This window comes from Passer domesticus, chromosome 24 (genome assembly GCF_036417665.1).
Source record: "Passer domesticus isolate bPasDom1 chromosome 24, bPasDom1.hap1, whole genome shotgun sequence".
NCBI lineage: Eukaryota > Metazoa > Chordata > Aves > Passeriformes > Passeridae > Passer > Passer domesticus.
This window is the reverse complement of record NC_087497.1, coordinates 5703508-5726700: the sequence shown is the minus strand read 5'-3', so window position 1 is coordinate 5726700 and position 23193 is coordinate 5703508. Positions and strand designations below refer to the sequence as shown.

The window sequence follows — 23193 nt, the reverse complement described above, 5'->3', positions numbered from 1 at the left end:
TGCAAGGCGGCCGCGGCTCCGCTGGGGCGGGGAGGGGTCCCCAGCACCCCCCGGGACCCTCCCCAGAGCCCCCCCCGGCCCCCTCCTCACGGCTGCGGGGGGGCCTTGGCGGGGTCAGCCATTCTCCGGGCGCTGTAGAGGGACAGGCAGAGCCCGGCGGCCGCCAGCAGCAGGGCCAGGGGGGTCAGCAGGCGCCCCCCGGGCTCAGCCCCCCGTCCCGCTGCCAGCTGCATCTGTGGGGACACAGAGAGCACCGGGCAGCACCCCGAACCCCGCGGGGACAGGCGCCCGGAGCGTCCCCATCCCACTGGGGGGTGCGAAGGCAATGGGGGCAGCTTTGTGCGTCTCAGGGGGGTTTTTAGGGTGCTCCCCGCGGCACTTGTGGGCCCGCATGGGCACCATCGTGGCTGCCAGCGTGGAGCAGGGGATGGCTCCCGCGGTGGGCAGCGTGGGCAGCAGCACCCGCGGCTCCCCGGCCCTGCTCCCCCTTACCTGGAGCAGTCGGAAGTAGCCCGGGGTCAGGCGCCGGGGCCGGATGATCATGGCAGCGGGGCTGGGACCCCCCGAGCCCCCAGCACGGCGAGGGCTCGGTGCGTGCCGGCGGCCCCGGGGCACGGCGGGCACCGGGCGGGCGCGGAGCAGCGGCTGTCAGCCGCGATCAGCGCCCGCTGCTCCCCGGAGCGGACACGCCGGGCGGGGGGGCAGCGCCAGCCCGGCTGGATCTGGGGGGGCTGAAGGGCTGGGCTTAACCATGGGCGAACCCCTCTGCAGCCTCTGTGGGGCTGCCTCAGTTTCCCCACCTGTAAAGGGGTGTGAGTTATGCTTTGGGCGGGGGGGTGACACCCCAAAACCTCCAGGGCTGAGCAGGGGCTTCTCTCAGGTTCTTCCGGGGGTCTCTGTGCCCTAACTTTGCACCCACACGGCACCTGGGGGTGTCCCACTGGTGTCACAAGCGCTGTCGGGCCTCAGCCCTCGCTGCCTGCAGTGCTGGGGGGTGGCACCGGGTGTCATTTCCCGGGGGTTCCAGCGGCCGTGTGTCACCGTCCGGGCTGTGACTCACCGGAGCCTCGCCCCACGGGACCGTCCTGGGCGGGCACGGCGCTGAGCGGCACCCGGGAGCGCCAATGGGGCCGCGGCTGCGGGCGCAGGTGGGAGCCGCGCCCGGCGCAGGTGAGAGCCGCGCCCGGAACGGCTCCGGGCCCGGAACGGCTCCGGTCCTGCCGCCGTTCCTGCCCCGCCGCCGCCGTTCCTGCCCCGCCGCCGCTCCTGCCCCGCCACCGCCGCTCCGGTCCCGCCACCATTCCTGCCCCGCCGCCGTTCCTGCCCCGCCGCCGTTCCTGCCCCGCCGCTGCCGCTCCGGTCCCGCCGCCGTTCCGGTCCCGCCGCCGTTCCTGCCCCGCCGCCATGGAGCCCGTGCGCTCCTGGGGCCCCGCACAAGCGGCCGCCTGGCTCCGAGGTGAGTCCCCGGCTGTCCTCGGGCTCTGGGGTGGCTGTCCCCAGCTTGGGGACACGCGGCCGGGGGTGGCGGTACTTGCCGTGCCTCTGCTCCTCCCCCGGGGGGCATCCCCCGGGGGGCGGGAAGGGGTCTGCCCGTTGCCCCGTTTAGGCTGAGGCCGGGTGAGCTGCGGAGCCTCCCGTCAGCCGGGGGTCACCGCTGGGGTCACCCGGCCAGGGGCCAGCGGGGACACTGCCGGGGGGCTGATGTGTGGCAGGGCTGGACGCGGCCGTGCAGGGGTACCCCTTCGAGGCCTGGGGGCTCTGCGGGCCCGACCTGCTGGGGCTGGACGTGGGGGTCCTGGAGTCTCTGGGCGTGCGGCCCGTGGGACACCAGGAGCTGCTGCTGGAGGCCGTGGAGCAGCTCCGTAACCTGGTGAGTGCCGGGGGCTGTGGGGTGCCAGGGAGGAGCAGGGGGACATGGGGGGTCCCTGGGCTGAAGGACGAGGATGTGGGGTCACCCTGGGCTGGGTGGAAGGGGGCAGAAGGGGTCACCTTGCACTGGATGGAGGTGGGGACACAGGGGCACGCTGGGCTCAGCAGAGAGAGGTTCTGAGGAGACCCTGATCTGGGCAGAGGGAAGGACATGGGGACAGAGTGGGCTGGGTGAAGGTGGCACCCTGAATGCCACCCTGCCCGTCCATCCCCTGGCTCCCCTGTCCCCCCAGGACACAGGGCTGGCGAGCACCAGCCTGAGGACACTGACGGAGAGGCTGCAGGAGCTGGCACAGGGCATCCAGAGCCTGGTGCAGGGCAGGCTGTCAGCAGGGGATGCCCCCCAGCCGCCTTCCCTCACCCTCCTGGCCCGAGTCATCAGCCTGGTCGGGGCTGCCAAGGAACTCTTCTCCTGGCTCAACAGGTCTGGGGCACGTGAGGGCACCCCTGGCTGCTGGGTGCCCCCCACTCTGGGGGCTGAGCTCTGTCTGCCCCCCAGGTACCTCTTCTCCACCCTCAACGACTTCTCGGCCAGCCGGGACATCATCCTGCTGTGTGCCCAGCTGGCAGAGACGCTGCAGGCGGTGAGTGCCCGGGGCTGGCTGCTCTCCTGACCCCCAGGGCTCTGCTGGCTGCATGTGGGGTGAGGGGACACGGGGTGCAGGGGGTTCCCCACAGGGACCCCCCAGCTGGGATGGAGCCACCCCATCGTGTCCATCCCACGTCCTGTCCCCCAGGACCTTCCTGTAGGCGAGAGGAACGGCAGCATCCTGCGGATTGTGAGTGCTGGGTGAGGAGGGGGCGGCAGGCCCGGGGGGCTGCCAGGGCCCCCCTCACCCCCTGCTGTCACCCACAGTGCCAGCACATCGAGGGCATCTGCGAGAGCATCGTGGGCTGCAGCCCCCCGGCGCTGCTGGACCGCAGGGCTGTGCTGCAGCGTGTGGGGCTGCCGCTGCTCCCCAGCCCTCAGGGCAGCCCCCCAGTGTCCCCCAGCACCCCAACACTGCCCCTTGGCCTGCAGCAGAGCCCCCCAGCATCCCCTGACACGCCAACGCTGCCCCCCAGCCAATGGAGCAGCCCCCCAGGATCCCCTGACACCCCAACAGCACCCTCGGATGTTCTGGGGAGCCCCCAGCCACTCCTCAGCGCCCGACTGGTGAGTCCCCTCCACCCCAGTGCCCCCCTCTGCCTCGAGACCCCCAGCCCCCTGCTCAGACCCCCATCTTGGCCCCCCCAGGGCTTTGAGATCACCTCTACCAGCTCCTGCCTGCACTTCGTGTCGGCCACCACCCCAGAGGTGAGTGAGGGGCTGCCCCTCCCTGTCACCCCCCGGCCCTCAGTCACCCCCTTTTATGTGGGGAACACCTCCCATCCATGGGATCTGGATTTGGGCCCTGGTCTGCCCTCCCTGACCCTGAGCAGGGGGGGCTGCCTGTGGCTGAGCCCGTGGAACTCATCCCACGAGTGAGCACAGCCTGGGCACGGGGGAGCCCCCTCTGCACCCCGAGCCCAGCACCAGCTCGGGGGGTGCTGTGCAAGGCTGGGTTAATGCTGAACCCCCCTGGTTCTCCCTGAGTGGGGTCAGCTTGGCAGGGAGGGAGGGAAAGAACCCAGGGCACCCCACTGTGCCCCTCTGTGCCCAGGCCCTGGCTGCCCACGGGGGCCACATCCTGCCCGGAGATGAGATCGTGCAGGTCAACGAGCAGGTCGTGGTGAGTCTGGGACAGGGGCTCCAGGGGACTGCTGGGTTTGGCAGGGAGGACTCGGGCTCAGGTTGGGGGGATGCAGGAGTTAGGAGCAGCAAAAATCAGGAGCCATGGCTGGGGAAGGTCTGGGGGACACAGGAGCCACTGCCAGGAGGATTTGGGGGATGTGGGATGTGTGGCTGGGGTGGGTTTGGGGGATGAAGCATCCGTGGGGCCGGGGCAGTGGCCCACAGCTCACCCAGGATTTGCAGGTGGGTTGGACACCTGTCAACCTGGCGAGGAAGCTGCTGGAGAAGGGGAACAAGGTGACTTTGGTGCTGAAGAAGATCCCCCTCGACCTGCCCAGCTCACCCCCCTCTCCCAGGCAGCAGGTGAGTGATCCCAGTGCTCCCAGTCCAGCCCAGTGCCGCACTGGGCTGTTGTGGGAAATCAGGCAGAGATGCTCAGAGCTGGGCATCTCCCATCACCCTGGAGATTCCTAAAGCTCTGGGCTCCAGGGTGGGATGGGGCTGGCATTGACACTCCATTCACAGCCCCCAGGAGCATTTTTGGATGCTGCAGATTCCCCTGGCACCAGGAGTGGTGAGAGCCCGGGCAGCCCCGTGTCCCTGACCTCCAGGTGAGCCCCATCCCGACGCCCCAAGACCCCCAGTCTGGCCAGCAAGGAGATGTTTGGGTGCACCCGGGGCCCTTTCCCAGCCCTTTTTTAGGGGGAGAGGTGCCAGCTGTGCAGCAGCTGCCTGTGCGCAGCCCAGGAAGCTGACAGGAGTCTTAAGGAATGACAAAAGGAGGAGTTTGTAATTCATTCACTTGGTAACGTTTCAGTGGGGTTGGAGCTATATTTAGCCATGACCCTTCTCCCCTCCCGGAATGGAAAGGCGTGCGGAGCGCCAGCGGCAGCAGCGAGCTGGGCAGGCCGGGGCAGCTGAGCTGCAGCTCTGGCACCGCGTCCCTGCAGCCCCTCCCGGGGCAGGGAACTCCGGGGGTGCCCCAGCCCGAGGGGGCTCCGGGACCCCGGCAGTACCGGGGGAGCTCTGGGGCTCAGGGCTCCCGTTTTCCTCGCAGCGTCGCGGCCGACTTGGACTCGGGACCAGACTCTGTCCCGGATCCCGTCACTGACGAGGAGCAGGAGGAGGAGCGGGAGCTGCGGCTGCCCGGGGCAGCTGTGGAGGAGCTGCCTGGACGGGGTAGGATGGGAGCAGAGGGTGGCCGGGGATGGAGCAGTCCCCCCAGACAATGAAGCTGCAGCCCCGCTCGCTGTTCACAGGTGCTGCAGAGGAGGTGTGGGACAGCGGCAGCGCCCTGGGAACCCCCCTGGACACCCCCCTGGGCACCCCCCCGAGCACCCCTGCTGCCACCGAGCCCTGTGCCACAGAGCTGAGCCCCAGGGCAGCCCCTGCCATGGGGGCTGGGGGAGCAGAGCCCAGCCCTGAAGAGGTGAGAGCTGGGGGGACACAGCGGGGGGGTGTCAGAGGTTCCCCTGGGGGTCCCTGTGGGGGTCCCTAAGGGCTGTGGTGCTGCTGGGGGGGCTCAGCAAACACTGCCCTGCCCTCGCCCCCTGCGCTGTCACTAAAATCTCATCTGTCCCCCCACCCAGGGCAGCCCCAGCACGGGACGCAGACCTAAAGGTGAGCAGAGCCGTGCCAGGCCGGGCTGAGCGGGGCTGGGGGCTGTCCCGGGGGGCTCCCCCTGCCCTGCCCTGACACCCCCGAGGCTGTGGTGCAGGAGTGGCCACCAGGCTGAGCCGCCGGCGGGTCTCGTGCCGGGACCTGGGCCGGGTGGACTGCGACGGGTGGCTCCTCAGGAAGAAGGAGCACGTGGGCTTCATGGCCCAGAAGTGGAAGCGCTGCTGGTGCGTGCTCAAGGGCCACACGCTCTACTGGTACAACCACCCCAACGTGAGTGGGGGCATGGGGTGGCACCGTCCCTGCCCGGGCAGCTGGCATTTCCCGGTGCCCAACACGGCTGTCCCTGTCCCCGTCCCCGCAGGATGAGAGGGCTGCAGGACTCATCAACGTGGCCACCTACAACCTGGAGAGCACGAGGGAGCAGAAGAAGAAATAGTGAGTGGGTCTGGCTCACTTTCACCCCCAGCTGCTGGTGGAAGAGGGGGGGGGATGCTGTGCCAAGGCCACGTGCTGGTGTGTCCTGCTGGGAGCCACCTGCATGTCCCCATGGGGCTGTTGGGGTTTCTGTGGGGCTGGTGATGTCCCCACAGTGCTGTTGGGGTTCCTATGGGGCTGGTGATGTCCCCACAGTGCTGTTGGGGTTCCTATGGGGCTGGTGATGTCCCCACAGGGCTGTTGGGGTCTCCATGGGGCTGGTGATGTCTCCACAGTGCTGTTGGGGTTTTATGGGACTGGTGATGTCCCCACAGGGCTGTTGGGGTTTTATGGGGCTGGTGATGTCCCCACAGGGCTGTTGGGGTTTTATGGGGCTGGTGATGTCCCCACAGGGCTGTTGGGGTCTCCATGGGGCTGGTGATGTCCCCACAGTGCTGCTGGGGTTTTATGGGGCTGGTGATGTCCCCACAGGGCTGTTGGGGTCTCCATGGGGCTGGTGATGTCCCCACAGTGCTGTTGGTGTTCCTATGGGGCTGGTGATGTCCCCACAGTGCTGTTGGGGTTCCTATGGGGCTGGTGATGTCCCCACAGGGCTGTTGGGGTCTCCATGGGGCTGGTGATGTCCCCACAGGGCTGTTGGGGTTCCTATGGGGCTGGTGATGTCCCCACAGTGCTGTTGGGGTTCCTATGGGGCTGGTGATGTCCCCACAGTGCTGTTGGGGTTCCTATGGGGCTGGTGATGTCCCCACAGGGCTGTTGGGGTCTCCATGGGGCTGGTGATGTCCCCACAGTGCTGCTGGGGTTTTATGGGGCTGGTGATGTCCCCACAGGGCTGTTGGGGTCTCCATGGGGCTGGTGATGTCCCCACAGTGCTGTTGGTGTTCCTATGGGGCTGGTGATGTCCCCACAGTGCTGTTGGGGTTCCTATGGGGCTGGTGATGTCCCCACAGGGCTGTTGGGGTCTCCATGGGGCTGGTGATGTCCCCACAGGGCTGTTGGTGTTCCTATGGGGCTGGTGATGTCCCCACAGTGCTGTTTGGGTTCCTGTGGGGCTGGTGATGTCCCCACAGGGCTGTTGGGGTCTCCATGGGGCTGGTGATGTCCCCACAGTGCTGCTGGGGTTTTATGGGGCTGGTGATGTCCCCACAGGGCTGGCAGCTGTGCCCACACTCTGAGCAAGGCCTGCACAGTGTTACTGGGGTTATCTGGAGGAGGCTGAGGGCTGGAGCTGGGTGGGTGGGGGGCTGGAGGGGGCTGGGGGCTGGCCCTGTGTCACCACAGCAGCACAGGCAGCCACCCCCTTGTCCTCAGCGTGTTCCAGCTGTGCCACCAGACATACAAGCCCTTTGTCTTTGCTGCTGAAACCTTGGCTGACCTGAGCATGTGAGTAACAGGGCCAATGGCCAGCGCTGGCCCCAGCAGCCCGGGCTGGCCGGGAGCCTCCCCCTCCTCCTGTGTGTCCCTCCTTTCCCTCCCCAGGTGGGTCAGTCGCCTGGTAACAGCCAAAACCCAGCACACGCTGGCCCACCAGGCAGTCCCAGCCAAGGAGGAAGGTAATGAGGCCACCCCGGGCTGGGGGTCGGTGGCAGGGGGTCCCCATGGGGCAGCGGTGCCCGTGCCACAGCCCCGGCGTGGCACGGCTGGGAGCCTGGCCCAGGGTTTGGGGGAATGTGACAAACGCTCCCTGAGGGGCGGCTGGGATCGTTCCCAGCCCTGGGAGGGAATTTCTGTCTTCTCCCGTGGCCCCCAGACTGCTACAGTGAGACAGAAGCTGAGGACCCCGATGAGGAGTCCCCCAGGCACGGCTCTGACTCGGTGAGTGGCCCTGGGGGACACCCTGGGGACAGAGGGACAGAGTTCCTTGTGTCACCTGCTGGCCCATCTCTCCCTCAGGCAAGGAAGGGGCTGCAGAACAGCCCGGAGAAGGCACAGCTCTCCCCAGGCAGCAGCCCCCAGGGCAGCCCCCGGCCCTGCTCCCCCACGGGTAGGTGCAGGGAGGGGACATCTGAGCCCCTGTCACCTTGTGTCCCTCCCTTTTGCCTCTGGGCGTGTTTGGGTGTGAGCCATCCGGGCATGAAGGAGCCTGCAGGAAAGATGGAGAGGGATTGTTTTATGAGGGCACAGAGTGGCAGGGCAACGGGGGATGGATTTAAACTAGAAAGAGGTTTAGATTGGTTTAGGATTGGTTTAGGATTGGTTTAGAGGGACAGTCTTCCCTGTGTGAGTGCTGAGGGCTGGCACAGGTGCCCAGAGCAGCTGGGGCTGCCCTGGATCCCTGGCAGTGCCCAAGGCCAGGCTGGGCAGGGCTGGGAGCACCTGGGACAGTGGGAGGTGTCCCTGCCATGGCAGGGGTGGAACAAGATGATCTTTAAGGTCCCTTCTGAGCTAAAGCACTCCATGATCCCACGCCTGTTGAGGACTTTTTATGTGTGGAGAAGCGAGGTTTGATGTGATGTTTTTTTAGACGGTTAGTTTATTATATTATGATATATATTAAAATACTACATAAAAACTATACTAAAAGAACAGAGAGAAAAGATCATTAGGAGGCTTGAAAGAACAAGAATAGAACGCATAACAAAATGTTGTGATTCTCAGAGTCTGTGACTGGCTCTTAATTAAAAACAACGCACTGATCACAGGCGCACCCGTCGCATTCCACAGCAGTTAATTGTTCACGTTTCTTTCCTGAGACCCTCGGGAAAGAAATGTAAACCTCAGGAGAATAAAATCCTAACCATAAAAAAAAAACCCACACAAAAAAAAAAAAAAAAAAACCAAAAAAACCCCACCAAACCCAAAACAAAACAAAAATAAACCAACCAAAAAAACCCAAAAAACAAACAAAAAAAACCCACCCAAAAAAACAAAACAAAAAAAACCCCAAAACAAAACAAAAATAAACCAACCAAAAAAACCAAAAAACAAACAAACAAAAAAAACCCCAAAAAACCCACCCAAAGAAACAAAACAAAACAAACAAACAAAAAAAACCCCCAAAACAAAAATAAACCAAACAAAAAAAACCAAAAACAAACAAACAAAAAAAAACCCAAAAAAACCCACCCAAAGAAACAAAACAAAACAAAAAAAAACCAAAAAAACCCCCAAAACAAAAATAAACCAAACAAAAAACCAAAAACAAACAAACAAACAAAAAAACAAAAAAACCCACCCAAAGAAACAAAACAAAACAAAAAAAAATCCCCAAAACAAAAATAAACCAAACAAAAAAACCAAAAACAAACAAACAAACAAACAAAAAAAAAAACAAAAAAAACCCACCCAAAGAAACAAAACAAACAAAAAAACCACCCCAAAACAAAAATAAACCAAACAAAAAAACCAAAAACAAACAAACAAAAAAAAACCAAAAAAACCCACCCAAAGAAACAAAACAAAAAAAACCCAAAAAAAACCCCAAAACAAAAATAAACCAAACAAAAAAACCAAAAACAAACAAACAAAAAAAACCCAAAAAACCCACCCAAAGAAACAAAACAAAACAAAACAAACCAAAAAAAAACCCCAAAACAAAAATAAACCAAACAAAAAAAACCAAAAACAAACAAACAAAAACCCAAACAAAACCCACCCCAAAAAAAAAACAAAAAAAAAAACAAACAAAAAAACCCAAAAAACAAAAAAACAACAACAACAAAAAAAAACAAACAAAAAACCAAAACAAAACAAAAAAACCAAAAAACCAAAAAAACCCAACCAACCAACCAACAAAACCCCAAAAAGAAAAAAGGAAAAAAAAAAAAAAGAAAAAAACACCAAAAAAATCATAACCGCACGGGAGCCGCCCTGCTGCTGCAGCTCCCCGCTGTACTCACGCAGAGCCCGGCGCGGAGGATCCGGACCGGGACCTGGAGCGGCTGCTGCGGAGCCTGCGGCAGGGCGGCGTGTCCCCGACGGGCCAGCAGCGGCGGCCGCTGACGCGGGAGCAGTGCCGCAAATCCTTCCTGCGGCGCAACAGGGACCCGCACATCAACGAGCGGGTGCACGCCGTGCGGGCGCTGCAGAGCACGCTCAAGGTGAGACCCCCGCCCCGAGCCCCCCGCTCGCAGCCCGCGGCTGTGCCCACAAATCTGTGTTCCATGCGGGCAGGCGAAGCTGGCGGAGCTGCAGGCTCTGGAGCAGCTGCTGGGAGAGGCCGAGCTCACCTCGGCCGCCTTCAGGCGCTGGAAGGAGGAGCACCAGGAGCTGTACCGGGAGCTGCGGGAGGGCTGGGCAGGGCAGCGGGGCGCTGGAGAGCGGCACAGCCCGCACGGAGGGGCGGCCGAGCCCTGAGGCCCCGCCGGGCTCGGGGGCTGCTCCGCGCTCGGTCGGGCTCAGCCCCCTCAGGGGCCGCGCGAGTCTTAATTTTCCCTTGCCTCGGCGAGGAGGGGGTTTTCAGCTCCCCAGCCATGGGTTCTTCTGCTGTAAATAAACGTGTTGACAGGGCCTGCTCCTGATTTTTTTTTTATTTTTTTATTTTTTTTGGCGTTGAAATCATCAAATCGCGGGACTGTTTGGGCTGGAAGAAACTCCAGGATCGAAACCTGGCGTTGATTGCCGCCTTCGCCGCTAAACCACATCCCCGAGCGCCACATCCGCGTTTTTTAAACACTGGTGGCGACTCAAGCAGCGCGTGTGCCCGGTGCTTGAGCACCTTTGCCAGGGGGAAATCCCTCCTGGATTCCAACCTCGCCCTCCCCTGGTGCAGCCTGAGGGGGGCTCCTCTTGTTCTGAGGGGAACTCCCCAGGTGCAGCCTGAGGGGGTTCCCGTTGTTCCCCCAGGTGCAGCCTGAGGGGGGTTCCCGTTGTTCTGAGGGGGCTCACAGGTGCAGCCTGAGGCGTTTCTTGCCCTGCCCCTCTCCTGCCAGGGGCTCTGGGGGCTCCCCAGGTGCAGCCTGAGGCGGTTTCCCCCTGTCCTGCCGCTCCCCGGGCAGGAGCTGAGGCGATCAAGAGTCGCCCCCCGCTCCCCCATTTCCCCAGGCAGAGCCCCCTCAGAGCCCGCCCTACGGGTGCCGCCCGCGGCCACTCTTCCCCCGCCAGAGCCCGCCGCGGCGGGGGCGGGGACACCGCTCAGGCGAGCCAATCAGACACTACGAGGGGCACGACCGGACTATTTGATTGGTTAATATGCAATGAAGCCACGCCCTCTGCGCGCTGCCACGCCCCTGCCGGCGGAGGTAACAGTGGCGGGGGCGGGGACACCGCTCAGGCGAGCCAATGAGGTACTATGAGGGGCATGTCCAGCGTGTTTGATTGGTTAATATGCAATGAGGCCACGCCCTCTGCGCGCTGCCACGCCCCCGCCGGCGGAGGTAACGGTCGCGGCGCGCGGGGGTGGCGGGAGAGGCGCGGCGGCGGCGGCAGGTGAGGGACCGAGCTTCACACCGACACCGGTACCGGCCCCGACCCGCCCCCACACGGCACCGGCCCCGCCACCGGGCACCGGCAGCCCCGCCGGCGCCGCAGCCCGGACCCTCCCGCCCGTCAGGGACCGGTCTCTCCGCTCCTCGTGGCCTCCCCCTCAGCGACCGGGCCCCGCTCCCCCTCACGGACCGGCGCCCCCTCCCCGCCGGCTGCGGATCAGGGGCTGAGCCCTCAGACCCTCAGGATCTGCCCCACCCTCAATGACCGGGACCTCCATCCCGTCAGAAATTCACCTAAAATTGTACCTGCCTAAATTAATCACATCAGAAATTCACCTGAAATTGTATCTGCCTAAATTAACCCCATCTAAATTAACCATAACAAGCACTGCGTTTATGTAGAGGTGTCTCATTTCTTTGCTGGGTGAAATGCTGTTTCGGGTTCGTGGTCGTGTTGTGTTCCCAGTGTTTCTGCTGGGTTGTGGCGTCTGTGTGTATGAATGTTTTTGAGGAATTAATGTTTTCTCTGAGCTCTTTGAATCGGTTTAGCAAAAATCTGTACCAGCTGCTGGGTGAGGGTTGAGTGTGGGTTTGTAGAGGCCTTGAACTTCCAGTGTGTAGATGTAAATTGCATTGTCAGAGACAGGAGATTCGCTGTCTGAAGCACTCAGAGAAATAGAGAAATTAACCCAAAACTCTGGGCAGATGAAGATTGCTGTTTGTGGCACAGAAAGGCTGATTTTTTAAGGACTTTTTTCCTCATGTAGTTGCTCAGTGACCTCTACAGAGGGCAGAAATGATCTGGTTGGGAGTTAAGACTTTTAAAGAGAAATGTTTAGTCTCTGTAAAGACTAAAGTTTTTGGGTTTTTAATTTTTTTTTTAAGTGTTGCTGCAGGGAAAAAACATATTATTGGGAGAAGAAGCTAATTAAATATTAAATGCTGTGTTACTCTGATGAGTAGGTGCTGTGTGTGCCCCCTTTGCTTGGCTAGTGGGAGCAGGGCATGGATTATTCTCACTTAAAATAAGATTTTTATTCATTTATCCAGTTCTCTACATAGATGAGATGGCTGCTCAGGAGAAAGACCCAGACCTGAGGCTCCTGCAGAAGAATCCACTGGGTAAGGACAGTCCTTTCTCCAAAGCCCTGCTCCTGTCAGATCCTGTTTCACTTTCTCTCAGGAGACAAGTGGCCCTCAGAAGATTCTCTACCAGAAGCTTTTTGTTCAAAAAAGTCTTATTTTCTACCCTAGCCTGCTTTTTCAGCAGTCATTTGGTAAGGAATTTCTCCCTTAAGCTGCTAGCTGATGGATCTGGGGGAGTTCTTTAGAGTTAATGCAAAAATACCTCTTTGACTTGCCCAGTTCTGCTGTGCTGCTGCTCTTTTGGGTCAGAGCACCAGCTGTGTGTAACACGACCAAGCTAATCAATGGGAGTATAATTTACAGCTTCTGCACTCTGACTTCCTTACCAAGGTTGTTTTTCAGTCTCCTGTTGGTGTTATTTCACTTCCCCGTGCTTCCTGCCATTTCCTTTGGCCAAAGACGTTTTTTAACAGGAGCACAGGGAGCGAAGCAAGGGCCAGGTGGGGTTTGGCACCACGGGTAATTACATCTGGCTTAATTAAAGCATAAACACGGCTGTTTTTGCTCTGCAGGCCCCAGCACGTGTCAGAAGAGCAGGTTTCTGGAGAGTGAGTGGCAGGCAGCCACGGCGTCCCTGAGCCGCTGTCCCAGCGTGGCCGAGAGCGGGGACGGCGGCATCGGCACCTCCTGCTCTGACAGCACTGAGGGTGAGGCACCACGGGCTGCTGAAACCTGGCACGGCACAGCCTGGCACAGCTGGCTCAAACCCAGCTGTCTGCAGTGTCACCAAGTGACCAGGGCACTGGCTGTGTCTCTGAGCTTGGTTATTGTCTCGCTGCAGGGCTTTGAACTGACTGAAAGCCACCTTGGTGACTTGCTGGGTCTTATCAATGGTTCTTATCAAATCAATGAGAGATTTATCAGCGAGTCTGTTGGGTGATTTTATATTTTTTTTAAGGAAATAATTTGTAGGTGCCTTTGTGCTTGGCAGTGTTAGAGCTGAGAACTCTGCAGCCTGGCCTTCAGCTGAGGCACACTCTGAAATTTCTGGTCTCAGCAATCCTTTCCACCTGTTTGTTTTTGGTTTTTTTTCATCTTTATTGATTGTCTTTTCAGTAATGAGGGACTTTGTGGTGTTCCTTAAAACACGTCACACAGCCCTGTGTTCTAGGGAGCATTTGCAATGAGATTTGGAATGATTGTTAAGATTGTAGACCTCAATAATGTGCCAATGAAATGGAGGCTTTAGCAGGCCTGGCTGTTGGAAGTACTGCTAGAAATACTACCCGAGCACATGTGTAAGTGTTCCACCAGGCCTCTCTCAGGATGATAAAACACCATTTGGCAGCTGGAGATGATTTCCTGTGGGAAATGCCCCTTCTGGGCCCTGGTGATGTCAGAGCCGAGGGTGACCCGCGGCCCTGGCTGCTGCTGGGGCACGCTGAGCTCGGTACATTAGCCAGAAATGTTGTTGTGAGGACCCCGAGCACACTCCAGGAGCTGATTGCAGCACCCCCACGTGATGTGCTGCTCGGGGAACTCGGGTTCCTGGCAGTGACACCAGGGGATAAATTTAGGGGCTGTGAAAGGTGCTGTCTCCTCCCTCTGCCAAGGTGAACGTGCTTGCAGCTGCCCAGTAGCATGGTGTTCTCTGGAGTGCCCAGGCACAGCCAAGCAGTGGCTGGGAGATTTTCTGCCCTCGCTGCTCATGTGTGGTGAAAGAATCGAGTGCTTTTATTGTGACAGTTCTCCTGTGGCGTGGTTTTGGTCTTTGCAGAGTCTGATTTGGGCTGTGTTCAAATTGCAGTGTTTGTTCATTGTTGCAGCAGTGCTTGGAGGGTACAAACAGGTGGGAGGGTGACTTGTTGGAGCATCACGTGGGGATGGGCCTTTGGCCAAAGCCACGAGGAAATCAAGCGTGTGTTCCTGGGAGAAACCTGGAATTCCTGCGACACAGAACGTCTCAGGACAAGGAGTGGGAACAGGCACTTTGCTGTTTGCCTTCCTTGCTGTTGCTGTATTGAAATCTGAGAGCTGCTAAGAATAACCCCGAGTTCCCTGCAGCCAGGTTTGGCAGGACAGCAGCTCTGTCTCACTTCCTGTGGCCCTAGGTGAGAGCCATTGCTCCAGCTCTGGGACAGGCTCTTGCCGTGGTGTCCTGCAGGAGCTGGAAGGTCAGATCCTCGGGGTCAGCGATGCTGGAGGCTCACCATGGGCTCAGGGCAGGCTCCTGGTAGCTCTGCTCATGCTTTGGAACTGCAGGACGGGCAGAGCAGGATCGCAGGCTCAGTGCTCAGATCAGTAAGTTTCAGCCTTTCTATTCAGTATCAAGGACTTGATTGCTAAACCTAGAGAAAGGTAACATTATTGGTTCAAGGTTATACTAGAGTAGCTTAAAAACAAGGATTAAAAATAGGGGTTAAACTCGGAATATTCCTGTGGTGGTAGGAAAAGGTCAGCAGGTTCCTGAAACGTGTAGTGAGGGGGAACACAAGTGTGCCTGAGTCATGCTGCTGCTTAGGAGGACATGTTCAGTGGGAAAGGAACTGGTTTTAAGCTCATTTTGGAAAGCCCAGTGGAGGATTGTGTTTTCAGCACTGTAATTAGATGATTACTCTTCTTCTTCCCCTAGACTTTTGCAACTCCAGTAGCGGTTCCTCATTCCACCCCATCAAAACCCAGGTGACCATTCCAACAGCCCACGTCATGCCTTCCACGCTGGGTGCCTCGCCCTCCAAGCTGTGCCCTGCAGGGGACCAGGGCTGTTCCCAGAGCTCTGCACATCCTGCTGGGCCAGGCTCTGCCCCTGACCGCCCGGGGCTGGCCAGGAACGGGGACCTGAACGCCGGGAACTCCTCTCAGGTGCCCCCCAGGGACCTCCTGCGTCTCTACAGGGACAACGGCTGCGAGCACGCCTGGCCTCCTGCCACCAGGACAGAAGGCACCTGGAAGTTTGACACCCCTGCCATCGAGCAGACCCTTAACCAGTCTCTCTTCCTGGACAGCGTGTGCGCTGACCCTCTGCACAGGTGCCAGAAGTTCAGCTCTGAGGCAGGCAAGGACCATTTCAAGGTGCTGCCAGAGAGCAAACAGGCGCCGGGCGCCAACGGAGCCGATGGGCCGTGGCCTGGCGGGAGCAGGCTGATGCCAGGGGGGCTCCAGGCCAGCAGCTTCTATTCCAAACCTGTGGCAGCTCCCCCAGGCCGAGCGTGGGTGCAGGAAGGCTGCACCCTGCACCCCCACCAGGGAGTCTGCGAGCTCAGTGCCTGGAAGCAGCAGCTGGACAAGGTGCGGCTGCAGGTGGAGCAGATGCAGGTAGGCAGCTGTGGCTGTGCGAGCTTGAAACCTTGCCTGTCTCTGGAGCAGTCAGGAATTGTTGTCCCTGACTGAGGAGCCAGGGGAAAAATGTCTGCTGCTTCTCCCTGAGTGGCACCAGAAGTCTCCTAATGGTCTGTTTTTCCAGCTTGTGGTGTCACAGGTATCGTTTGACACGCTGTGGGTGCAGAGCAGCCCTGGATTGTGTTACAGGCTGCACCACCTGCCAGCTCAGGAGCTGGAATACCCTGTCTGATAGAAACGGGGAAGAAAAAGCATGCCAAGAGGTTTTAAGCAGTGTCTAGAATGGCTTTGTTCTGTATCTAGGGTCAAGAAAGACTTTTTGGAAAAAATGCATGAAGCTAACTGCAGTTTGTTAGGTGGAAGGAGTTTGTTTACTACCTCCCACCAGCTGTACCCTGATGGAGACAAATTGTTTCCAGCGAGCTAGCACAGTGATCTAAAATTATTTGTTAATCTCCAGTTGTGCTTGGGCAAACTTTCTTGTTCTTGGACATCAACAGAGACTGAAATAGCCCTGCCCTGGCATGCAGATGAGCACACAGTGTGCAAAATAGCTGCAGCAGTGTTGCAATTACCCCTGTGGGGCACAGAGCACTCCCTCCTTGTTTTGTCTCCTCTTGCAGTTACAAAATGGAGGCACCTGCCCCCATTCCTCACTGTATTCCCCATCCCTGCCTGCACCTGACCCAGCTCAGTGGATCAATATCCTGAACTCCAATGAAAACCTGCTCAAGGAGAAGGAGCTCCTTATTGACAGGTGAGGCTTTGGTACTGCCATGTGGTTTAAAGACTCCAGTCCATTTCCATTTGGAAAGGAAAGGTTTGGAAAGGAGGGCTCATTTCTCAGAGTCCCTTTTGCCCAGCTGATCTTGTTTTGTTGCAAAGAACAATATAAGAACCTTAGAGAACGACCTGAGCTCTTCTCTTCTTTTTGGAATTAGGACAATGATCCTGAAGGGCTCAAATAAATTAATTTTAGTTATGGTTTTCTGTGTTTTATAAGGGATAAAGATTTCTGTTCATGTCATGATTGTCTGGAATGTCAAAATAACTGCCTCTTTTGCTTAAAGACTTTTTGGGAGCTCTTTGAGACCTTTATTTTAAATTTGGGTTTTGTGACTTTGGGCTGGCAAACAACATTTCTCTAAGGCTAGTGGTACACAAGCTTTTTGAAAAAGTAAGTCCTAATGAAAAGTACCTTCAACATTTGGACTGTAAACACTTTTCCTTCCTTATTTTGAGGCATCTGTTGTCTGTTCATTTCACTGCTAAGCTCCAGAGTCTAGCTGGATCCTCCAAAACATGCAAGGCTTGTGTGTTTTATCTGTAATCATGGCTGGGGGAAGACTTTTGAAGGGAGGGAAGGGAAGAAAAGTTAATAAGAGCTGTAGAAAAGGTCAAAGTGTTTACCTTTATTTCTGTGCAGGTGAGCCCTGGGTGGCAGAGTTCTGTTTGTCACTGTGTGCAGCAGCATGCCCTGCTGGCTCTGTCCGTGCTGTGCTGCTGCTCTCGGTGTTTGAGATCTGTGAATTGCCTGTTTTGTTGCAGACAGAGGCAGCACATTTCCCAGCTGGAGCAGAAGGTCCGGGAGAGCGAGCTGCAGGTGCACAGTGCCCTGCTGGGCTGCCCAGCCTCCTATGGAGATGTCTACATGCTGAGGATGCAGGTACAGCACGTGCCAGGGAGAGCCAGGCGCTGAATGCAATGCTGCTGAGCTGTTTGCTGAGCAGGACTGTGCAGAGACAAATCAGAAATGATCCCTTGTGTGGAGTTAGCATCACCTCTGTCCCCCCCTGAGCTTTCCTTTGGCTGGGTTGAAGCTGGGCTGGTGGTGCAGCACTGCCAGGTGGGCTGAGGGATGTTTGGGGATTGGGGAGGATGAGGACACAGCCCTGGGACAGCTGGGGGGCAGTTTGTACCCCCCAGGCTGAGGGGCTGTGTGTGCCTGCAGGAGCTGCAGCGGGAGAACACCTTCCTGCGAGCACAGTTCACAGAGAAGACTGAGTCCCTCAGCAAGGAGAACATTGAGCTGCAGAGGAAGCTGGCTGCTGCAGAGGTGGATGTGAAGCTGCTCCGGGAGTCCCTGAAGGAAACGGTGCAGAAACATGCAGAGGAGTTAAAGAAACAGGAAGAAAGGGTATGGTCCTGTTGCTCTAGAGATGGGAAGGTGTGCTTTCTTGTCAGTGTAGTGCTGAGGTGAAACTTTTCTGTGGTGTGCAGGTGTTTTCTCATCTTCTTGTAGACTGGTTTACAAGCAAAAGCCTTTCCTCCTGCAGTTAGAAGCATTTCAGTGCCTCCTCTTTTCACCAAAAAAATGCCTGTCTTTAGCTAAAAGAGCAGAAATTAGTTAAGGGGATCTTGTATTTTGGCATTGTGTGGTGTGCAAAAAGCTAAAGGAATGGGCTTACAGAAGACTGAAGAATAAATAAGAAATTAAATAAACTAAACTTGTCTGTAACTGTCCCTGCAGGTAAAGGGAAGAGACAAACACATTAATAACCTTAAAAAGAAATGCCAGAAGGAAACTGAACAAAACAGAGAGAGACAGCAGAGAATTGAGACCCTGGAACGATACCTGGCTGATCTGCCAACTCTTGAGGACCACCAGAAACAGAGTCAGAAGGTAAAACCTCCTCTGAGCACAGAGTCAGAAGGTAAAACCTCCTCTGAGCTGCAGTGCTGGCCCTTCACATACTTGCTCGGGTGACTTTGCTGTTGTTACATCTACTCCCCTTTTGCTGCAGCTGAAGGAATCTGAATTGAAGACTACTGCCCTGCAGGAAACAGTGCTGGCACTGGAAACAGAGCTTGGAGATGTCCAGGCTGCTTTCAGGGAGCAGGAACTGCAGCTGGAAACCCAAAAGCACAAGGAGATGGAGCTTCTGTCCACTGTGCACAGGTAGGAATGAGGAATCAGCTTCATCTTGGCACTGCAGGAGTTGCTGCACGAGGAGGGTGATGCCCAGCCCTGGCAGGTGGTGGGCTGGGGTGCAAACAGGGCAATGCTGATATTTGATGTTAAATTAGTTTCACTCCTCATATTGCTTCCCTCCTTAAATAAGGGAGAGGTTGTAACTAAAACTGTTTTTTTCCCCATGGTTCTGCTAATTGCAGCTTGCAGGACAAGTTGCAGCAGTATGCAAAGAATGCAGAGAGAGGACCCCCTGCCCAGGATGGGGAGAGGCAGAAAATGGAACAGGACTCTCTGAAGAAGGAGTGTGACTGCCTCAGGAAGGTAGGGGAAGTGTGACTGTCCCAGTCAGGGATCCACTGAGTCACACCAGGCACTCAGAGGAAATCAGGGACTTCCAAAGACAATTGCACTGAAGCAGCAGTTCCTGGAATTCCAGACTGCAGGGCTCCAAAGGCTGTTCTTGATGGGATAACCACACACTTCTCCAGTAATGCTGGGGAGAAGCTGCAGAATGCAGAAGAGGGGAGAGAAAAACCACAAGAATACAATGTCTGGTTTTAGCTGGTAAATCTAATGGTGCCTTTTATCCAAGTCCACTCCTGAGAGCATTTGTGATTAGAGCAGTAAATGGACAGGAAAGAGAAGGAGAGGAGATGCTGTTCTACTGAAGGAGAATTCCTGGTGGTTTTACTGGATCTGTGTGGCCACTTCTGATGCCTCTGCTTTTAATTCCAGATTGTGGACAAAAAGCAGAAGAAGATGGAGCAGTTATCCTTGCAAGTCAAGGTGAGAGGTGATGGGGAGGGACCCTGAACTTGAGAATATGCTGTGAAATGAGTTCCTTACTGTGTCCCCGTGGTCTGTTCCAGAACCTGGAAGAACAGGTGGCCCAGGAAGAGGGGACAAGCCAAGCTCTGAAGGAGGAGGCAATGAGAAGGGAAAATGCTCTGCAGCAGCTCCGGGCTGCCGTGAAAGAGGTCAGGGGGTGTTTGGAGTGTGACTGAATGAACAATGAATTGTCTCTGAGCAAGGCCCTGAATTTAATCAGCAGCTCAGTCTTTCCTGCTAGTCAGTTGTCCTGTCAGGGCTGTGGAAGGAGCTGTGCCCTGCTGGGAGGCAGGAGAAGCAGGCTGTGCCTCGGGAGCTTCACGGGGATGGGATGGAGGAGGCCGAGCTTGCCAGCTGGGGGCAGCAGAAGGGGAGGCCAAGCACAGCCCCGGCTGAAGGGCCGGGCAGAGCTCCCTCCCAGCAGCAGCCTCCAGGCAAGGACAGCCCCTGCTGGGGTGCACAACCCCATGGAAGCTTCTAGTGCCCTGGCCTCGGCAGGACAGTGCAGCTCACGGGTGGCAGTGGCACTGGCTGCTCTGGCCACGGCCTGGAGGGCTGGGTACAAACCAGCTCTGCCCTCATAGAGCAGCTGCATTCAGCGTGGCAGCGCTGCCCCAGGTGCCCACTGACGTGCCCTGTCCGTGTGTCCAGCTGTCCGTGCAGAACCAGGAGCTGATTGAGAAGAACCTGACGCTGCAGGAGCAGCTGCGGCAGGCGCAGCTGACAGCGCAGCCCCTGCCTGCTGACACTGCCTGCCTGGCCCAGCAGCTGCACGGGGAGCTGGCCAGCTGCCTGCAGGATCTGCAGTCTGTCTACAGCATTGTCACCCAGAGGGCTCAGGGCAAGGACCCCAACCTCTCTCTGCTCCTGGGCATCCACTGTGAGTACATTTCCCTTCGAGCGATGGCAGAGCAAACCCTTCTGTGCTGTGCTGTGGCAGAGTTAAATAACTCACACAGAGCATGGAAAGTGCTCTTTCTGGGCTTCTGGGTACTCTCTCTGTGGTTGGCTTGCTTCAAAGGTGCATGTTGTAATAACTGAATGTTAAGTAGAACCTCTTTTGCAAATGTGAGTTGGTTTTTCTGGCTGATTTGCAAATGTGTGTGATCCTTGCTGAGAACTGCATGTGAGGAGACTCCCTTCTCTGACCCACAGCTGTGCAATACCCTGTGAAGGAGAAGGATGACCTGCTGAGCCCTGATGGACTGGCCAAGAAACTGGTGGAGGTAAAACAGCTTCACAAAGAGGTGGAGGACTTGAGGACTGCAATATCTGACAGATACGCTCAGGACATGGGAGACAACTGCATCACCCAGTAAAGAGCACTCCCAAAGTAAGACAGGGAATGAAGACTTGAAACTCAGGAGTCTTGTGCTCCTACAACCCTAAACCTATTCAGCACTTTACCATCCCTCTGCTCGGGTACAGGATGTGTGACTTATCTGATCTGTGAGGAATCAGGGGGTTTGTTGCCAGAAGTGTTCAGCTGCTGACTGGGATATTCAGGGCTTCAGTGTCAGGCTTTGCAGTGGCTTTGATCTTGTGGAATGTGTTTTCTGCTGTGTTTGCTGGAGCTGCTGTGGTCTCTGATGCTGGGAGATGAATTCTGCCTTGCCTTGCAGGCCTGTCAAATGCTGAACATGCAAGTGTGACAGTTAAAATGATGGCTAAAAGGAAATGTATGCCCTGGTCTTGCTGATAACCCTCCCTCCTGTGGGACCAGAGGGTTGGCAGAGTGTTTGTGGGATGTCTGGATTCCACAGGCAGGCAGGTGTGCCAGCTCCACTCCTGGCATTTCCATCGAGGTGCTGCTGCCTTGGATTGATGGAGCAGGACCTGCTCTCCTCAGGTGATGCAACCATTGTCTTTCAGCAGCCAGCATGAGCTGAGGAATAAAGAACACTAAAAGACTGGAAATGCTCCCCCTGGGCACTGTTACCCCAGAAGCCTTAAAAGCCTTTTGTCCCCCTGAAACAGCACTGGGAAGTGATTTAGACTGCAGAGAAGTGGATTGATGCTGAAGTGCCTTAATGAGCTGGAAGAACCCTTTGCCCCCACTCTGCTCTGTGCCTAATGCATCCACTGGCAGGTGAGGGGCTGCTCTTCCCTCTCACAGCCTTTTAGAGCCATCCCAAACAGTCCTGGGGAGCCCCAGGTGTCTGTGGCCCTGGGGACACACCTCTGCTTCACTGGGAGAAAGCCATACTGCTCCTGCTGTGCAGGGGGTGGCACAGGGAGCTCTGCCTGCCAGCAGTGCCCGCTTGGGCCTTGTCACAGCCCTGTCCCTCCTTTCTTCTCCTCTGCAAGTAATGGGATTCTAAATGAATCCCTGAGGGATCAGTGTCACTGTACCACCACCCTCCCTATCCCCAGTGACAGCTTTACTGAGTCTGAGGGTGGAACTTGGCTTTTCACCTTGATTTAAGAGCAAGACACCAAGTTGTGACAGGGAAAAGTCCTGCTGACACTTGTGTTGTTTGGCTGCTCTTGGTTCATGCTGGGGCTGTGAGCCCTGGGTTTGGCAGAAATGCTTTTGTTATTCCTTTGAGTTAAAATTTTAAGACCAAATCTGTTTTGTTCTCGGTGTTTGGCCACCCTGGGGGACGGTGGCCAGGAACTGGTTGGTTTGTCCCACACAGGGAGCATGCAGCGGTGTCTGTCTGTCTGTCCTGCTCTCCCTGGCTGTTCTGTTCCAGGCTGTGTCTGTCCCCTGGTGCTGTCTGCTGAGCAGAACACATTTCCAGGGCTGTTTTTGAAGCCGTTTGTCCTGACTGCTGGGAGCTCTGCTGGCTCCTGCAGCTTCTCGGGGCCTTTGGGCACCATCTCCTTCTCCCCTTTGCTTTGGGGGTGCAAGATCCTGTTCACAGGTGCTGTGAGGGGACAGGCTTGCCCTCTGCCCCTGCAGAGGTGAGTCTGAGGTGAGATTATTGTGGCTGAGATGAGATTATTGTGGCTGACAGCTCTGGCCCAGCAGCTGGGCTGCCCAGTCCTGTGTCCCCTCCTCATCCTCCTGCCCAGCTCAGCCCCCCTGGCCCCGAGGCTGATCCGTGTGCTGCTGCTGCTGCTGCAGGGGCCATCCTGGGCTGCAGGGGCCATCCTGGGCTGCAGGGGCCATCCTGGGCTCCAGAACCCCCCAGGCCGCTGTTTGCTCCCTGTCCCCGTTCGTTCCCCGGTGTGCTGCCCGGTCCTGCTGGGCTCGGTGTCTCTGTACCAGCCTCTGTCTCAGCGCTTCTTTGTATCCGGTGTTTGGAGTATCCAATAAAGCTGCTCTGACCACTCGTGCCAGCCCGTCCTGCTGCCGTGCACGGTGCCAGCGGTGCCGGTGCCCGCTGGGAGCGGTGTCGGTGACTGCCCGGTGCCGGTGCTCCCCGGTGCCCGGTGCAAGCGGGGCCAGTGGCTCCCCGGTGCCGGTGCCGCCGGGGCGGCGTCAGTGGCTCCCCAGTGCCCGGTGGCAGCAGTACCGGTGCTGCCGGTGCCACCGGGCCGGTGCCGGTGCTGGTGCTCCCCGGGGCGGTGTCAGTGGCTCCCCGGTGCCGGTGCTCCCGGGGCGGTGTCGGTGGCTTCCCCGGTGCCGGTAGCTCCCCGGTGCTCCCGGGCCGGTACCGGTGGCTCCCCGGTGCCGCCGGGGCAGTGTCAGTGGCTCCCCGGTGCCCGCTGCTCCCCGGTGCCGCCGGGGTGGTGCCGGTGCTCCCGGTCCGGTGCTCCCGGGGCGGTGTCGGTGGCTTCCCCGGTGCTGGTAGCTCCCCGGTGCTCCCGGGCCGGTACCGGTGGCTCCCCGGTGCCCGCTGCTCCCCGGTGCCGCCGGGGTGGTGCCGGTGCTCCCGGTCCGGTGCTCCCGGGGCGGTGTCGGTGGCTTCCCCGGTGCCCGGTGGCAGCAGTACCGGCGCTCCCGGTTCCGCTGGGCCGGTACCGGTGGCTCCCGGGTTCCCCGGTGCCGGTGCTCCCCCGTGCCGGTACTCCCG

General features: G+C 57.9%; 2 protein-coding genes across 3 annotated transcripts; both read left to right on the top strand.

The window, feature by feature from the left end:
• The first annotated feature begins 1404 nt into the window (after window positions 1-1404).
• On the top strand, window positions 1405-10141 carry CNKSR1 (connector enhancer of kinase suppressor of Ras 1). Its single transcript, XM_064398703.1, has 21 exons — window positions 1405-1456; window positions 1713-1870; window positions 2163-2353; window positions 2429-2513; window positions 2667-2708; window positions 2786-3085; window positions 3167-3226; window positions 3573-3641; window positions 3887-4006; window positions 4169-4254; window positions 4701-4822; window positions 4903-5072; window positions 5233-5263; window positions 5361-5533; window positions 5625-5698; window positions 7010-7081; window positions 7178-7251; window positions 7449-7513; window positions 7592-7682; window positions 9542-9738; window positions 9812-10141. The coding sequence occupies exons 1-21, from the start codon at window positions 1405-1407 to the stop codon at window positions 9992-9994; spliced, it is 2415 nt and encodes an 804-aa protein (XP_064254773.1). The 3' UTR covers window positions 9995-10141.
• Window positions 10142-10953: 812 nt separating this feature from the next.
• Window positions 10954-21914, top strand: CEP85 (centrosomal protein 85). Of its 2 annotated transcripts, none has more exons than XM_064398620.1 (14): window positions 10954-11065; window positions 12115-12186; window positions 12723-12857; window positions 14783-15465; window positions 16113-16246; window positions 17038-17155; window positions 17441-17626; window positions 17960-18112; window positions 18234-18388; window positions 18604-18724; window positions 19139-19189; window positions 19273-19380; window positions 19883-20111; window positions 20387-21914. In XM_064398620.1, exons 1-14 carry the CDS (start codon window positions 10969-10971, stop codon window positions 20548-20550), a joined length of 2406 nt encoding a protein of 801 aa, XP_064254690.1. In that variant the 5' UTR covers window positions 10954-10968; the 3' UTR covers window positions 20551-21914. The 2 variants fall into 2 exon arrangements, with proteins under 2 accessions (XP_064254690.1, XP_064254691.1); XM_064398621.1 differs by lacking the exon at window positions 10954-11065 and adding an exon at window positions 11284-11505.
• The last annotated feature ends 1279 nt before the right edge of the window (window positions 21915-23193 follow it).

Bases quoted from the DNA above. Each gene is read 5' to 3' on its own strand.
- CNKSR1 (XM_064398703.1), top strand. From the start codon at position 1,405: ATGGAGCCCGTGCGCTCCTGGGGCCCCGCACAAGCGGCCGCCTGGCTC. The intron at 5,699-7,009 runs GTGAGTGGGTCT...CCTTGTCCTCAG, and splicing joins AGGGAGCAGAAGAAGAAATA to CGTGTTCCAGCTGTGCCACC. The intron at 9,739-9,811 runs GTGAGACCCCCG...CCATGCGGGCAG, and splicing joins CGCTGCAGAGCACGCTCAAG to GCGAAGCTGGCGGAGCTGCA.
- CEP85 (XM_064398620.1), top strand. From the start codon at position 10,969: ATGAGGCCACGCCCTCTGCGCGCTGCCACGCCCCCGCCGGCGGAGGTA. The intron at 11,066-12,114 runs GTGAGGGACCGA...TCATTTATCCAG, and splicing joins AGGCGCGGCGGCGGCGGCAG to TTCTCTACATAGATGAGATG. The intron at 18,725-19,138 runs GTAGGGGAAGTG...TTTTAATTCCAG, and splicing joins AGTGTGACTGCCTCAGGAAG to ATTGTGGACAAAAAGCAGAA.